General features: G+C 41.0%; 1 protein-coding gene across 1 annotated transcript in view; it reads right to left on the bottom strand.

Moving 5' to 3' along the window:
• Window positions 1-429: 429 nt before the first annotated feature.
• Window positions 430-18,224, bottom strand: part of LOC124287252 — a 39,446-nt gene continuing 21,651 nt past the window's right edge. Inside the window, exons 3-7 of the mRNA XM_046723748.1 lie at window positions 14,950-15,657; window positions 13,792-13,953; window positions 9,999-10,097; window positions 3,334-3,426; window positions 430-2,146 (exon numbers count right to left, since the gene is read on the bottom strand). Coding sequence (XP_046579704.1) covers window positions 3,365-3,426; window positions 9,999-10,097; window positions 13,792-13,953; window positions 14,950-15,657 — 1,031 coding nt within the window. The 3' untranslated portion in view covers window positions 430-2,146; window positions 3,334-3,364. The remainder of the gene's footprint in view (window positions 2,147-3,333; window positions 3,427-9,998; window positions 10,098-13,791; window positions 13,954-14,949; window positions 15,658-18,224) is intronic.

The following is an 18,224-nucleotide window of genomic DNA, read 5'->3' as shown; positions in this document are numbered from 1 at the left end:
GATGAACAGATATGTGACGGGTAAGTTTAACATGGTGGTTTAGATACAGATATGAATGACAGAATGATTCAGTACAGAATGACGGAATAACAGGTACGTGACGAAAGGGTTTAACTTGGAAGGTTATATAAACAGATATGTATGACAGAATGTTTCAGTACAGAATGACGGAATAACAGGTACGTGACGAAAGGGTTTAACTTGGAAGGTTATATAAACAGATATGTAAGACAGAATGTTTCAGTACAGAATGACGGAATAACAGGTACGTGACGAAAGGGTTTAACTTGGAAGGTTATATAAACAGATATGTATGACAGAATGTTTCAGTACAGAATGACGGAATAACAGGTACGTGACGAAAGGGTTTAACTTGGAAGGTTATATAAACAGATATGTATGACAGAATGTTTCAGTACAGAATGACGGAATAACAGGTACGTGACGAAAGGGTTTAACATGGAAGGTTATATAAACAGATATGTAAGACACAAATGTTTCAGTACAATCTGGCAACAAGTGATTAATAAACGATTATGTCCGACGACATCGATGTCTATGATTCCACGGTATTGGATTAACAAACCAAGCAAGTTTGTTTGCGTGTATACATAAACATACAATAAATAGGCCAATCCTTTGAGCGGATAATTAAACTGCGTTCCCTTGTGGAGCTGAACTGAAAGGATGCCATTGATTTCGTGCCTGTTGTCTACAGTGTTGTGTGTTAATGCTTAAACATGGAACCTGTGAACCTGTTATTATCGACGCTTTTATTGATTAGAAATTAATTCAAAGTGTGGATGTTTATGGGTTTGTGCGCAAACATATACTGAAAACAATACAGAAATGACTTGCTGAACCTATTCACAAAATGGCTACCACATCATGTGGTGATTGTTTTTAAGGTTATGATGGCAACTAGACAGAAGTGTTCTCAGATTAAAAGAACATTTAACTCCACATGGGTGAACGGATTTTCATCGTTCATGTAATGGTACTCAATTCTGACTGGTCCCTATAGAAATGCCACTTCTTTAGAAAAAACATCAAAGTTTTTACGCCGGTCTTCAGAAAATACATCAAAGTGAGGCTCTACCCGGGTTATGAAACAGTCCGAACATGGTCAATAAAACTGCTTCTGTTCTTCTTCTGCTAACATCATCGTATGACCAACATACGTATTTGTTTACAACTTGCTTATAATATGTATCGGGGTTTTCACATGCTTTCATTAAGGATTTCAGATCAAAGCAGACCGAAAGGGAAACAAAACAGAAACATCAGTAATAGATACCGGGTGTTCGTTCGATCTGGAATGCCTTTTCTAAGTTAACTCAAAAGTACTTGAAATTGTGAGTGAGTGAGTGTGTTGGGTTTAACAGTATTCCAGTTTTATCACGAGGAGGTGAGGAAATCCCAAAGTGAAGCAGCTCTCAGACCTTCACCACTTAGGGGAACCAACAAACGCACGTGCGGCGATGACAACCCCAGGTACGAACTCGTAACGAACCGTGATCGAACCAACCATCATACATTAGTTGTCTGACACAGCTATGGACAGCGACTTTGAATATTTATAAGGAATTGGTTATAGGCTTTCTCAAGCATTATTTAATTTTGCTTCGTAAAAAAGCGCTGCAAATACTTCAGCGAATATCACCACTTTGTCAAAGGTCCATAGTTTCTGGCTGCTGATAATTCACCACAGTTGATGAGGACACGTGGTTACTAACACAGAGGTCACATGATGTCTTAATCTTTAAACCCATGCAAGACACTATTGGCAATATTTAGTCCTCAACTGAGGGAGGCCTCATCTGTAATTCAGAAGAGAGCAAGGCCATCGTCAGCCTTTCACTGTGTGAAATGAACTGTTATTCCATAAATATGTAAATATTATTTCATAAACATGTAGAAAACACTTTAAAATAAGCACATAAACATAAAAAATTAACACCAGAGTGAAATCCAATTCCTTGCCAATATTCGTCCAATGGCAGTAAGGAATATCCAGCATGGCACCGATGATGGTAAAGATGATGGTCTGTCTCCCTGATGGTCACATAAGAAGATTGTCAGAGTAATTTTGTGACAGCATGGAAGTCCTTGACCTGAGCCAATACGTTGTCATCACGCCCTTTCCCTGCAACAATAGCAGTAAAGAAACAACTATGGGGGTGAGGAGAATATCAGCTAGAATGATCTGTAAGTTTATGCTTTAAAGACACTATTTCACATCACACTTCTCTAAGAATAAATAATGCATTTCTCTCAATAATACCATGAGCCCTCAGGGAAGCTACCATATAATTTATTCCCCCCACAAATTACGTGTTCAGATTACAATATTGAATTAAACAGTTCCAATAAATTAATGCAACGTTGCATTAAATCGACTTTTGCGCCCTCTACCGGCCGAACATTATTTCAAGCGAACTCCATAGAGTTATGTCCCTTGGAGCGTTCTCGGTGAATATCCCAAAACTCCTTTGGACACAGAACTCAGTCCCAGACAAAAACATACGCGCAACTAGTAACTGAAACCAGTTCGGCAAACACCGACAAAACCGCCTACGACAGTTCTTGATGTGCGGAGCAATTGTTTACTTTCTATATATGTCAAGTGTTTTCTGTTTGGAAGTTGTTCGCCTCGAAGTTTCAATTATCGATTTTAGACAAGTCGTAAGGAATAATAAGTCTTTTATTGCATCAATAGGAACCTAAAGTGAGTGCATATGCCCCAATATATATATAACATAGGCCAAAATATTGTCGAAGAAATGTGTGAAAATGTGCCTTTAAAGTCTGCTCCTCCATTGGATCTCAGAAAGGACATCGGTCACAAGCCAGCTAATAGGAGATATCAACTGAAAGGATCGTTTGTTACGTGCTTCAAAATATGTTCAACTATGGAATTACAGAAGGGACATCGTCGCGTTGATTTCGATCGCGCCCATTCGACAACGGACACATTTTGACTTTGTCGCATTTGTCGCCCTTTGGTAAAGGTAAACATTATGACAAATAATATTTCGACAAATTGTCAAAACACCGTTTTATTCGCATATCTCTCATTCCTTTCATTCTTTCTACCCGAGACGATACAGATCAGAAGTAATCTTCAGCAACCCATGCTCGTCGTCAGAGGTAGCTAACGAGATGGAGTGGTCAGACTCGCTGACTTGGTTGACACATGTCATCGTATCTCAATTCCGTTGATCGATGTTCATGATGTCAGTCATTGGACTACATGATGCAATCTCAGTTTACGTGATAGATCTGGAATATTGCTGAATGCGGCTTGAAACAACAAACAAACAAATCAGTTACCTTTACTTCAAGTGCACCTCTAAGGCTGATGTCAAACCCTCCTTGGACAAGCAATGCTTTTTTGTGTTGATTCAGTAATCTGGATGTGAAGAGCTGGAAGAAAGTGACAACATCATTTATACTGCAAAGGTGGTAAGAATGAATGGGACAAACCACGACAACACTGGACCTTTTCCTGCCCCATAAGACCCCCCCCCCCCCCCACCACACACACACACACACACACAAACACACACGTCATCGTATCTCAATTGCGTAGATCGATGTTCATGCTGTTGTTCACTGGATTGTTTGGTCCAGACTCCAATATAATTTACAGACCACCCCATACAGCTGGAATATTGCTGAGTGCCGCGTAAAACTACAAACAAACCTCCCAACCTTATTAAGTCCCATGCAACGTGATAAAATAATATGAAAGGTATTGTTCGTTTTCTCCATGCTGATATATTTGTTCAGCTAACAAAACACTGAAGTAGGCGTGAAGAGTTTCTCGTCAAAGTTTTATTATCTGAATCAATTGTGTCAGTGAACATCAGTCAATGTGTATATTCAGCAGACAAATATCTGTGTGTTTTTTCTTTGAACACACGCTGCTCCTATCGTCGACCGTACTTTTCTCATCTGTGATGGAGTAATGCAATTGCTCGGTAAATAGGTTTTGTTGAGATTTGTAATCTTCTTGTCTTTCATCTTCCGCCGTCTTTATAATTATCACCAGTCTTAGCAGACGGTTTGGCCAAACATTTTTCTGTAGTTACTGGGATCATTTTCCGTTATAGAATAAGCCATGCGAAGTCAATGCAACCTGACGTGTTTTTATGTAGAGTTTATGAAGCTACACGTTGCATGAAATGGTTTTGTCTGGTGACGTGTGGTCATGTGCATAGAGCTCAGGTCACAAGTCAGTTGTAGTTAAGCAACTTTGGGCGCGGAAAGTCTTTGGCTTAGTCTAAAAACTAGTATCTGAAATGAACATATTTTACATAATAAAAAAAAGATCAATGAAATTTTCTTCATTTTGAGAAACTGGAAATTTAGACTTGCCACATATTCTAGACTTGCATGGACTTTCTTGTATATATTTGTTTCTGTATGGCAAGACTATCTTTGGCTAGGTGACCGTGGTTTGGCAGCTTGACTCCTGAGAGTTTCTAGAACTTCCGTCCTGCCCCACAACGAAGCACATGTGATGCACGTGGTCACAACTTAATCAAGTGAGATTGTTCAAAATTGCCTCTGTTCACCCAGCAGAAACATGGGTACCCGGTGAGATAAGTCATGTGACTATAACCTTCCAGTGCCTCACAGGCAGCTTGGGTTATCCGGGTAATAATGAACTGTCTGCTCTATGAGCATGGGATTCATATTCGGATGAAACGTATACACAGACATCAAAGAACTTCCAGACTATCGATCGTTGTCCCAACAAAACGTTTCTTTTCACGGCTAGATGTGTAAAATGAGTTTGTTTGCACACTGCACATCTTCGTTTAAGTTGACGATAACAATGGAGATTTTGTTGATAACGTCTTTCTTTTCGTAAGTGCGACGTTTCGACAAAGGTTATTGTACGGTTGTATAATTCCGCGCAAGACAACGGCACAAGAATGTGTTATCCATAAAATGAGTCAATATTGTGCGTTTCAACCGGGTTTGATTCAACACAGTGGTACAATGTATTATCCCATTTCTGGTGCCCCCCGTTGTGATACTGCTGAAATATTTGATAAAGCGGCGTAAAACCAAAGTCAATCACTCACACAAAATCTGGGGATTTCATACCAACAAGTCCAAGACATGACAAATAAAACAAAGATGGTTTGGTTCGTCTAAAAACAGAACTTAAAAGGATATCAGAAAGCTTTGACAGCAAGTCAAAACATTGATTACACAACAGTCTCGTTTCCTGTTGACTGGGTCCCGTCCTATTGCGCAACTTAGTACAATAACCAGTCCAGAATTGTGACCAATTCATTTACTGGATACATTATTATTAATCAGTATTATTTGATACATCTAAGCACTTGTATATTGCAACACTACGCTCCTTCTAATCCTTGGAAACACGTCCTGCAGCGTGCTCTGTCGCACAGCGAGCTCTGACAAACGGAAACCTGGAAATCGTGGAAATCTCAAAACGAGTCTCTCCCGCTAGAAACGTTTGGATATTGTATGAATCACGTGCGTTACAGAACTACATTGAATAAGCGCGAAAAACACATAACAGGTGTAACTAGTGAGACAGATGCATTGTGAATCATTATACTACCCCATCAAACAGGGGCAGTCTGTGACGTCTTAGTTAAAGGTAATGTTGCCTACACCTCACCATAAAATATAGAAATACGGTGTGAGTAAAGTTTGAAATTAAAATTCATTTGTAAGTACCATTTTCTTATGAAACAAAGAATTGGAATTCAGTGTAACCATAGTTGACATAGTTCACTTTGACACGAAACAATTCGGATCGGCTGAAAAGTAGGTCATAGTCTGAATTACTAATGTGACCCATGTTTCGGGTTGTTCAATTACATATACTGAGAGAAACAAATAAAGGAACACAGGAAAATGCAAGTGTTCCTTTAATATTTTCCAGTTCTCATCACTAGCTTTGAACAGCGCTATGGGGGAAAGTCTGAGAATTCAAAAAGGGACACTGCCATGAGGTGGTGTTCCCTTATTTGTTTCCCTCAGTATATAAGCGATCAGTCTGTGACTTTATGAACAGACGGTATCCCTGACTTAAGTAGAACTGGGCAGGAAATTGAAAACACAATCGGTGTTTCTCGGACTACATTAATTATTGCTATTCACGAAATGGGATTTGAATAACTACACGTGATGATGACCTACTTTTCTTGGGGAATTGTTCCACTCTGTCAATGAGGTCACATGATCTGTCCACCAGTCCCGGCCAGTCCCAGACATTTCCGGATCATTTATGTTAAAGAAAACTTGGCCAATAGGATCGTTACACTGACTACACATGGCTACCGTCCGACAGTCGAAGATGTCCTATGGTACCATCAGGTAAAGGATATTGTGTCAATATTTTGCACCCCGTGACCCGTGAGCTGTGGTTCATTGAAGGGTGTGAAACTGGGTGATTATAAAGGGAAATAATCACAGTTAACACGTTATTACATTGTTGAACATAAATTTTGATTTAATTCCATGAACCTTTTCATGTATAATGAGTGCGTGAGTTTAGTTTTACGCCGCTTTTAGAAATATTCCAGCAATATCACGGCGGGGGACACCAGATTTGGGCTTTACATGTTGTACCATTGTCGGGGATCGAACTCGGGTCTTCGCCGTGACAGTTGACCGCTTTAACCACAAGGCTACCCACCGGACCCCTTCGTTTTTTAAACGAACACTGAGATGTTATCAAAATGTTGTACAAACAAAATGATGTTTAAATGTTGCTTCACGCATTGTACCAAGGTGGAGAATCGAACCCGAGTCTTCGGCTTGACGAACGAACGCTTTAACCACTAGGCTACTTCACCGCCCCAACAACAGTTAGGAGACTGCAGCCTGTGAACATGCTATATTCGGTATTTAAAGGCGACGATTGGAATTAGGAAAACACAGACTCACACACCAGAAACACGCAACACAAATAAACAAACAACATGTGTTCGAACGGGCCTGCTTACACCACTGAATAATAGATAATAGTCTTTGAACATATATGAACTTGTTCTAAATGAGTTATACCCTTGTTTGCTCAAACGCATTAACGCAAGATTAATTGGAAAGAGCAGGCGACGACAGACAACCAACGCCGGGGATAATACAACCTTTGCTGAGGACCTCAATACTTTCTACAGCCGCTTTGATTGTCACGACTTTACCAATGAGAGGGCTCAAGTTAGTGAAGCCGTACAGGATAGTGAAAATCGTATCCATTTATCGGAATAAACATCAGAAAAGCAAAAGGACCTGACAACCTTGACGGCATTGTGTTGAAGGAGTGCAGACTTCAACTGTGTACAGTTTTCACTAGATTGTTTCAATTCTCAGTGAATACACACGTTATTTCTTCGGTCTGGAAAACATAAGAAATTGTACCAGTTCCTAAAAAGACACAACCTAAAGAACTCAACGACTACAGGCCAGTTGCTCTCACATCTATATAGCAATGAAGTCGCTGGAACGCATCTTGTTGAGACATCTCCGTCAGGAAGTTGCCGACATTCTGGACCCGCTTCAGTTCGCCTACAGGTCAAGGAGAGGAGTTGTTGATGCCACACTGTCACTCCTTAATAATGTCTATAAACATCTAGAGACACCTAAGTCATACATCAGGATCCTCTTCGTTGACTTTTCATCTGCGTTCAACACTATCCAGCCACATATCATGATACAGAAACTGTTAGACATGGGCGTTAACTCATACCTCATCAAGTGGATCGAAAACTTTCTTGTGGACAGACAGCAGTACGTGAAAGTTAACGGGGCTGTATCGAGTAAACGGACCACCAACATTGGTGCACCACAAGGCTGTGTAATATCTCCAGTTCGTTTCACCCTCTACACTATTGATTGTGCAAGCACGAATTCAACCTGTTCAACTGTGAAGTTCGCAGATGATGCAGCAATTGTCGGCAAACTGAACGACACTGATTCTGAAGAACTGTATAAAGAGGACATTAATCATTTTACGACTTGGTGTGCAGAAAACCTCTTACTCTTAAATGTCACAAAAACAAAGGAACTGATAATTGACTTTCGGAGTAAACTCACAGAAATGCTTCCAGTGCTAATCAACGGTGAATGTGTTGAGACAGTGTCGGAGTATAAGTATCTGGGAACCTTCATTGACTCTAAGCTGAACTGGAGCTCTAACACTGAAGCCCTATACAAAAAGTGTCAACAACGACTTCATCTCATGCGTAAACTGAGATCTTTTAATGTTAACCCATCTGTGATGTCATCTTTTTATGTAGCATTTATTCAGAGTATTTTAACATTTTCCTTCCATTGTTGGTACGGGTCTCTCTCAGTTCATCTCAAATCTAAAATAGACAAAATTGTTAACACTGCAAGTAAAATCGCTGGAGTCAGATTTGAATGTTTATCATCAATATATGAGCGGCAAATCCCGAATCAAGCTGTCAAAATCATATCTGACCGTACTCACTACTTAAATTCGGAATACAACCTCCTCCCTTCAGGCCGCCGCTACAAAGTTCATATTGTGAAAACTAAGAGAGCCCGTACATCCTTTATTCAAAGTACCATATCTCTCTTAAACAAATGTGAAGATACCTAAATCAAAGAATTTATGTAAATATGTTTGGTATCTCTCTGATGTGTCAGTAGCTCTGATGATGTAACACAAATTCCTGAAAAGGCATTAAAGTATTATTCTATTCTATTGCATTGAAGGTGAAGGTCAGAAACCAAAGTGTATACAAATATTGGCACTGAATATTTTTAGAAAAAAATGGAATGTGACACGCTGCTGATCGATGTGAAAATCTGTTACATCACGCAACGAGTCTTTGCTAAGAATCTATTTGAATTATTATTTCTTTGGGGATGTTTACTTCTTTCTGACTTGGCAGCTCTGCAACTTGCTTTCAGTGTCTCTCGTATACAGAGCCGTAATTTATTCGCATTGTATTTTTTATGGTCGAATGAAGATTAACATTCCGTTCACCAATAAATATATTTCACAGCTATCAGTGGTCATATAAAACATCTCCCGTAAGCACATTGATCGGTGTGTCGGCAAGCATGATTAGCCCAATTGATGGCAGTTGTAGTTATGTTAGTATGAATAATACATTAGTGTGGCAGCGTTTGTGGGAAAAAAACATCGGTGAGTAAGCAAAAAATATCTGGATAAGACTGGATTGAAGATAATCGCGATCAATGAAACCCCAGCTAATGTTTGGTTGGGTGGAGCGAGAAACTGTCAGGTTAGTACTCCATTAATGGCCAGTCAGAAGTATCAAATCACATTAACCAGCTCTGATTGAAACAGATTGAGTGAGTGAGTGAGTTTAGTTTTATGCCGCATTAAGCAATATTCCAGCAATATCACGGCGGGGGACACCAGAAATGGGCTTCACACATTGTACCCATGTAGGGAATCGAATCCGGGTCTTCGGCGTGACAAGCGAACGCTTTAACCACTAGGCTACCCCACCGCCCCGATTGAAACAGAGGAGTTGGTTATTGCAGTAACATATATTTATAGAATAGCTATTCTTCTGAGGCATTGCCGGCAGACATTCATAGAATAATATGTATTCCTAATAAGGTTACACATTCAGGGAGGAGGTCACAAGAATATTCAGAATATGGACGGAACAGTGTCAGCTGTTTGGCAGAAAATACGACAGAAATCGACACATAGAATGTATATCAAGTCTTTCTTGGACAGAAGTGAACTTGAAAATTGATGCGTCTTTACATCGTTTGTGTCCTATCCTTGTGCGAAACCTGACTTATTTCATTGGGGATGTTCATTTTGTTCTGACTTCGGGGGTTTCTCTGCTAAGTGCTCTCATTGTGTAATATTCCGTGGGCCTTTAATGAAATACTTTAATCGACCCTTTCTAATCTAGCGTGCCATCATTGTATTGAAAAATGCGGCCTAAAACTAAATTCACTCATAAAAGCTAGGAAGCCATCTTTGTACTTACGCAGACTGGTTGATTCCATTCTGGACGCTGTGTTGACTGTGTCCCCGAATAGACAGTATCTAGGCATCTTCGTACCCACAACGCCAGCCACAACTGGTCCTGGTTGAGAAGAAATATCAAATGTTTTATCTTCAAAATCATTCGATGAATAACAATGTCAAAACGAAGATTAAAAATGACAATAATGGGTAGAAATACGTGGACTTGGCTTACAAAATGTCCCGCTGACCAAGTTTCCGACACCCCATTGTTCGTGGTGGGGTAGCCTAGTGGTTAAAGCTTTCGCTCGTCACGCCGAAGACCCGGGTTCGACTTCCCAAATGGGTACAATGTGTAAAGCCCATTTCTGGTGTCCCCCGCAAAGGTATTGCTGGAATATTGCTAACAGCGGCGTAAAACTAAAAACTCAACTTATTGTTCTTAATGTCTTAGGTTCGGTACCTCCCAATCCTTTGACTAACATTGAGAGATTACCGGGGTCTGCTGCCAGGAACACAGCCCTTCTGAAACTCTGGGTAACACAGAAAGCTGCAAACTAAAAAATACGTCTGGGTGGGTTCGACAAGGCAGCGCTTCCTGGGAGAAGTCCCATTCGCTGTCTGGGCTACGTGTAAAGGCCCCAAGGCCCTAATCTGATGATGAGCCTGACGGTGCCGATATCACCCGACCCTTCTCTGCATCTCAGCTTAAGCTGAAGCCAAAACCTAAACCAAAAGGTGCCTAGATCACCCGAACCCACGATCTGAAATTTGGTACACAGCAAAGGTGACTGTAATAAGAAATTATTATCGGGTGGTCAGGCTCGCTGGCTTGGTTGACAAATGTCATCGGTTCCCAATTGCGCAGATCGATGTTCATGCTGGTAATCACTGGATTGTCTGGGTCCAGACTCGATTACTTACAGACCGCCGCCATATAGCTGGAATATTGCTGGGTGACCACCCGCTCAGTTAACCGACCAGAGATAGGTGCTGTAGGGGCAGTGAGTGAATTTAGTTTTACACCGTACGTAGAGAAAATGAACAATAGCTTGCATATTATTTTATCACGTTGCTTGGTTTGTTTGTTGTTTTACGCCGCACTCAGCAATATTCTAGCAATATGGCGGCGATCTGTAGATGATCGAGTCTGGACCAGACAACCCAGTGATCATCAGCATGAGCATCGATCTACGCACTTGGGATACGATGACATGTGTCAACCAAGTCAGCGAGCCTGACCACCCGATCCCGTTAGTCGTCTCTTACAACAAGCATGGGTTACTGAAGATCAATTCTAACCCGGATCTTCACGGGTTGCTGTTGGAGGAATGGACAAGACTGTCATCGAGGAATTGAATGGGACCGTGCCATGCCTCATAAAGGATTGCTTGTCAAATCCTAGGGCATGGCACCTTATCAATCGAATCATCTCAAACGTTCATGTTTGAGTGCACCCCCTGTGGTCTTCCTTGTTTTTTTTGCACCCTCACAATAAACTACCAACATATTCTGTTTCATGTTCTGTTCTGTTTCATGTTTTGTTCTGTTTCATGTACATCTCCTCATCACTTATCGCATCCAACCATAACCCTCACTCGATACCTTTTTGTGTCTGTTCTTCTCGAATATCCCCTCCTTTCCTTGGAGGGTATACATAACAAAACACATAAATATGTATCATAAATGAAACGTTAGAGGAAACCCCTGTCACACATCCTGCTCAATACAGGAATAATTATCTCCATCACTATCGTGACATCTCGCCATCAGTACTGCTTTCCCGGCATATTACCAATCCACCACTGCGATACAACTGCTCCTCGCTAAGTAGGTTTTCATGTTGTCCAGAAAATGGAAGCACGATCTTGTCAATGGAGAGGACACTAAACCATAGGTGATAATGGACTTCATGATGTGGAGAGCACCCTATCATGAATTGTAAAGTAGTTATTGACCAATAAATTGTTGACAATCCTTATCTGATGGCTCACTGAGGCATTAACCAAGGCAACAAGGCGTTAGTTGATGGCATCGTATTCGAAAGTAACTGCATTTGAGATTCTTGAGAGGCATTTTGAAGTTGGTGACTGGTATATAGATGGCAACTTCTTCTTTATTGTATAACACATTCAATCTCAGTTGGTCTCGAGTGGAGATTTTCAGAAATAACCATGCGGACAATGCAAAATGACCATGCTGTGTGTTTCACAACGGTGGTAAATATTTACATCCTACGTCACAGTGAGACCACATTAACATTATATAACGTTTCATAGCAAACCCATTCGCATCCCGTCACAATATATACACAAAGAACCACCCCCTTGTACTTTTGCAATGATAGGTTTTCAACACATACATAAAACTTCTCGTGGTCACCACGAGTTTTTCTGACCCGTATGATCCTTTGACTCATAAAAAAGACAAAATTGATGATAATTGCTCATTTTTAAAACAAAATACCCAAATGATTTTCATACAAAACCATGTCTGTACATTAGGTAATGAACACCCACAAAATGCAAGCTGCAGCCTTTACCACCTTTGGCCGTGTACACCCGAGAGCAATGTCCTCAGATTGCCTGGTCCAGATTCGATTATTTACAGACTGACGGCATATAGGTGGAATATTGCTAAACTCACTCATTCACGCATTGTCCAGAAGCAATAGTAGCCCTTATGGCAGCTTTCAATAAGCTTTTCCTTGATAACTTCCCTCAAACTCACTCATTCACGCATTGTCCAGAAGCATTAGTAGCCCTTATGGCAGCTTTCAATAAGCTTTTCCTTGATAACTTCCCTCAAACTCACTCATTCACGCATTGTACAGAAGCAATAGTAACCCTTATGGCAGCTTTCAATAAGCTTTTCCTTGATAACTTCCCTCAAACTCACTCATTCACGCATTGTACAGAAGCAATAGTAGCCCTTATCACAGCTTTCAATAAGGTTTCCTTGATAACTTTCCTCAAATGACGGAGTTCTGTAGGATAATAAAGCTCACTGAAGTAGCATCCATTACGAAAATTTCCTCTTCTGACCAAGAAGACCAAACCCATCCCGCTGGTACCACTGTGGTAGGTGTAAGGTCAAATAATCCTGCCATCGTTTACGCAAGATCAAAGTGATGGGCTGGCTTAACCTTATCCTCTATTTCATTTCAAGAATAATGAAAATGATGTTGTTCAAATTCTCATAAACGGCACTTGAAGTATTCAACATCATCAGCATCGATATACGCATTTTGGATTGCTCTTTACGCCCTATGGACTATGTTTCGGCGACTGGGTATTATTTCACGTTTATATAGTGCCAACAAAAAAAAGCGGGTAAGATTATTTTTAGAAACTAAAATTTAGAACTTTAAACACGTCTTGACATTGATGCTGTCCGCTATAAACGTTTTGACAAGAAATTCTTGTTGCCTAGATGAGAGACAAGCGTACATGAGTAAGTGAGTTTGGTTCAACGCCACTCAACCTCACGGCGTGTCAAATATGGGATAAAAACCCGAAGTAATGCAGGTTTCAGGCTCTCATTTGGGAGACATAATCAGAACGAGCCGGGATTTGAACTCAACATGAATATAACGTCATATTCAGATATTGGGTATCCCGAATAGGAAAACATAGGTTTGACAAACTTGGCTGAACGCTTAACTCGAACATTGCTACCTATCTGAAACACCACGAATCAAATATGGGCGAAGTTCGAAGCGCTTAACGGATCCTGTTACGACAAACACTCCGCTGCATTTCAACTCACACCACCGGGTAAAATCTTCCAGACAGAATTTATTATATTCGTATTACCTGAATTCAAACCGATCCTTAGTCGTAAAGATTCCTCCGGAAGATGGGGAATGGTGAGCCTCGATATGGTGTCTAGTAAATCCAAAGCGAGGCAGGCTATCTCAGACGCATGCCTCTCCCCATTTCTAACAGGGAGTCCGGAAACCACCATATAAGCATCCCCTGTAAAAAAGAAGGTTCAAAGTATTAGCTAAAGCTAAAGATATATGGTATTTGTAGGTGCATATGTAAAGTATACTAACAGTTGGGGACCGGCCATTGGATATTCTGCTGTACCTCATACTTTGGTCATACCCGCGAACCTAGGTTTCTGGCGAGTCCAAGGGACGCAACAGTGCACAGCGAATTAAGGCATCATTGTGGTTCATCCATGCGTCGTACAACATGAACTATAAAATTAACGCATCTCTATACGGCGATGAGTATTGTTTGCCTGGAAACGAACCCCTGGCGCTAGGCCAAAAAGTTATCCCGTCAAGCCAAAGTCTGGGTTCGATTCCCAACATTGGTACAATGCGTGAAGCCCAGTTCCTTTCGCCGTCGTGATGTTTTCATGTTGTTAAAAGCGAGCAAATATCCAACTCACTTAGCCTACCTGTTCACGAATCAGACAATGTATAATTTTCTGTTGTATTTCGCAATTCTTCTGTACCATGGAATACCAGGAAAAGGATATTGACTACTCAGTTAAGTGTTGAATATGTCTGGGTTTGGCAATGAGTGAGTTGGGTTTAAAACTGCTTTAAAAAACCTTTGCAGGTTTACCACGGTAGGGCAGCTGTCTATGGTTGGACAGATCAGGGTGTTGGCAGATTCATGGCTTATAGTCGCTACGAAACTGTGATCTGAACCCACGATAAGCGGATCCTGGTACAGTTAAACTCAGACCTCTACGCAGCCCGTATCCCTTTCTTGCTTCCCGGGGGGCGGTGGGGTAGCCAAGTGGTTAAAGCGTTCGCTCGTCACGCCGAAGACCCGGGTTCGATTCCCCACATGGGTGCAGTGTGTGAAGTCCATTTCTGGTGTCCCCTGCCGTGATATTGCTGGAATATTGCTAAAAGCGGGGTAAAACTAACCTCATTCACTCATGCTTCCCGGACTGATCTACTGATCTTCCCACCCTGTGAATTACAGGTACATTCAGTCGAACATACCCACCTATTGTTTCCACCTTGTACACGTCGTATAACTCGAGCTGCTTGTCAAATGCTTGGTAAAGCATGTTCAACATATCCACCACTTGCATTGGGCTGCTCTTGGACGATATCACAGTGAATCCAACAATATCTGAGAAATAGATCGTCACATTACCGTAGGATTCCGGTTCAATAGGTTCTTGGTTTATCATTTTCTTTGCAACTGTCACCGGAAGTAGTTCATACAAGAGCGTCTGGCTGCGCCTGCGCTCTTTATCCAAGTCTCGTGTTTTCTCGCGGAGTGTCGTGGCGTAGTCTTGTATGCGACATGTGAGTCGATATATGCAGAAAACAACGAATGGAGTCAACAAAATGGCAAATACCATCACAAGAATCATTCCGGTTAAAGCTTCCCTTAAGTCCTGTATTTGCTGGTCAAGACGAAGAACTATTTTCGAAGACAAAGAATCTTCTATATACTTCAGAATATTGATCAATAACGTCATATTTCCAAACCAGTCCGAACCGGCTTCGACTGATGCAATGCTTTCGTTGTTGTTTTCAATTCTCTTTCGGTCCTCGGTGATAATAGCTTCCAATTCAGTGTTGGAATAATTTTTAGCGAGAACAGATTTTGGAAGGCTGTCGTATTCCATGCAGCGGTCAAGGTAGTTGGCCCCAAGTATTTTCCTTGACATATAACCAAGAAGATCAGTCTGGTTGAAACCACCTGAAATGGAACATTATTTGTCACATCAAGTTTAAAGAAAATTCCCGCTCTTTCCCAGGTGTTTTAAATATTGAAAAATTATGAAATTATAGATAACACTATTAACAGATATCGATATCATATAAGTGTTGATTTATGAGTTCAATGACATCAATTACATATATCAGGATTGAATATTTGCAGGGGGCTAATATAATCTGGGCCATTTAGATATCGTGTAATGGGACTGTTTTGACGGCAGCTGAACCCGGAATTCCCTCACTCACGGACATGTGGCCAGTAAATAGTCTTTCATTACGCCTGCGTGTCATGAAGGTACTTGTGAGTGAGTGAGTATGGTTTGACGCTGCTTTTAGCAATATTCCAGCAACATCACGGCGGGGCACATAAGAAATTGGCTTCACACATTGTACCCATCTTGGGAATCGAACCCGGGTCTTTAGCGTGACGAGCGAACGCTTTAACCTTTTTCATGCCAATGTTCTCATAGCCAATGTTCCCATATGGGAACATGTCATAACATGCTTTGTAACTTTTTATGCGTGAAGATAAATTAATGTTTTTGGTCCATATTGATCTTCAGATAATTGCCAATGTTCTAACATTTCAAAATCATCCTTTTAATTTTTTTAAAAGAATTGATGAGGGTCCAAAAATGCCCCCAAAACGTGTTTTCAACCGAAAACGTTCTCTAAAAACACTGACAAATATAATTGCATTATTTTAAAACTTTTTTCACGTGTCCTTATAAACTAAGGATGTAGGTATAAAATAGCAAAGGTAAATGTATAATGGTAGCAGGAATTAAGGTCAAAATTTTTAATTGAAGTTAAATGTTCCCATATGGGAACATTGACAGGATCATCTTTAAAATCAATACATTCACATAAACTGCAGGAAAAGATGAGAAAAACACAGAATGGTCAGTTCAATTCTTCATTTCGAATGATATATCTTGTCCTTTTTGATAAAACCAATGAATTTATTTATGTTATTGAATTTTCTGTCCCTTTTGACAGCAATGTGATTGGCAAGAATCAGGAAATGCATGCTAAATATGCGGACCTCGCCTTTGAGATGTCCTGCTTGCATCCCAAGTACACCGTCGTCAGGCCCCCCATTGTTCTTGGTGCCCTTGGTTTGGTACCGGGTTCTCCACCGGGAGCACAGCCCTTCTGACACTCTGGGTAATGCAGAAGGCTGCAGTGTTGGGGAGTCTATACACTACAGTCCGTTTGAGTCAGAAACGGACCGATGAATTGCAAATTTTATCATTGTACAAAATTGCCACATAAATATAAATAGTACACATGTTTAGCATTTACTAATACCAAACAGCTTTCTGATATTTGAAAATGTTCCGGACTCCACCAAAAAAGTTGTTTAAGAAACTATCATAATTGAAAACGCAAAAGTTGTTATCTGTCGCGGAGGGGTGAAACCGCAGACACGGAACAGCCACTATCTCGTCGTGCACGGGATACACATGTCTGATGAAAAATGAAGTTGAATGCTGACGTGAAACAGTTGATGATTAAAGTGTACGATTTTTTCCGTGCTGAAGCCGAAAGGGGCAAACCATTTTATGCCATTAATAAATTCCGTAAGCGGGCAGCAATAGCTTTAGGAGTATCAGCAAGGGTACTGACAGATGTTCTGGAACACAAACATTGTGAGGGTGATGCGAAGCAGGTAGGGGTCGTGTCAAAATCACACAAATTAAAACATTTGGACAACTTTCAAAAGAACCTTGTAAGGCAGTCTATCAACAAGCTCTATTCTGAAAACAAATACATGTCGCTGAAATTTTTTAAAAAGCATTTGAAGCAAGAACACAACCTCAGAGTATCAAAGTACACACTCTGGCGACTCTTACACTCTTTCGGGTGTCGTTATAAGAACATTTCGGGGGAGAACAGGTCAGTACTCTGTGAATGCCCTGATATCGTTCGCTTGAGAAATAATTTTCTCAGGGTTATAAAGAAGAAGCGCGAGGAAGGTTTCGAGCCAGTGTACTTGGACGAGACCTGGGTCAAAGCCTCGCACACTGCCAGTAGTCGGTGGGTACCCGATGGGGGTGATAAGGGGTCACGTAGAAAGCGGCCTCTAGGGAAAGGAGAGAGACTAATCATTCTCCATGCTGGTTGCTCCAGCAAAGGCTTTCTCCCAGGCTGCGACTTGGTATTCAGGGCAAAGTCCACAGATAACAGAGACTACCATTCCGAGATGAATGGTGCGGTTTTCCTCGATTGGGTTAAAAACAAGTTGGTACCAGCTCTACCAGAGAAGCCTTTTATCGTAATGGACAATGCCCCATACCACAGCGTGCAGGACCCCGACAGTAAAGCCCCGACATCGAACAGTCGAAAAGGTGATATGATATTATGGCTCAACAAATTTCAGATCGCACGGCCTTCAAAGGCAACGAATCCTCAGCTATATGAGATCATAAAAACCCACAAAGGTGAACCTTTCTACAAAGTTGAGTGTTACAGGGTAAGGGTCACGAAATTCTGCGACTTCCACCCTATCACTGTGACCTTAACCCCACTGAAATGATATGGGGT

The sequence above is a fragment of the Haliotis rubra genome, unplaced genomic scaffold (genome assembly GCF_003918875.1).
Source record: "Haliotis rubra isolate DU_JTF1 unplaced genomic scaffold, ASM391887v1 Scf4, whole genome shotgun sequence".
NCBI lineage: Eukaryota > Metazoa > Mollusca > Gastropoda > Lepetellida > Haliotidae > Haliotis > Haliotis rubra.
Note: the sequence above shows the minus strand (reverse complement) of the source record. Positions and strands in the feature narration are given on the sequence as shown.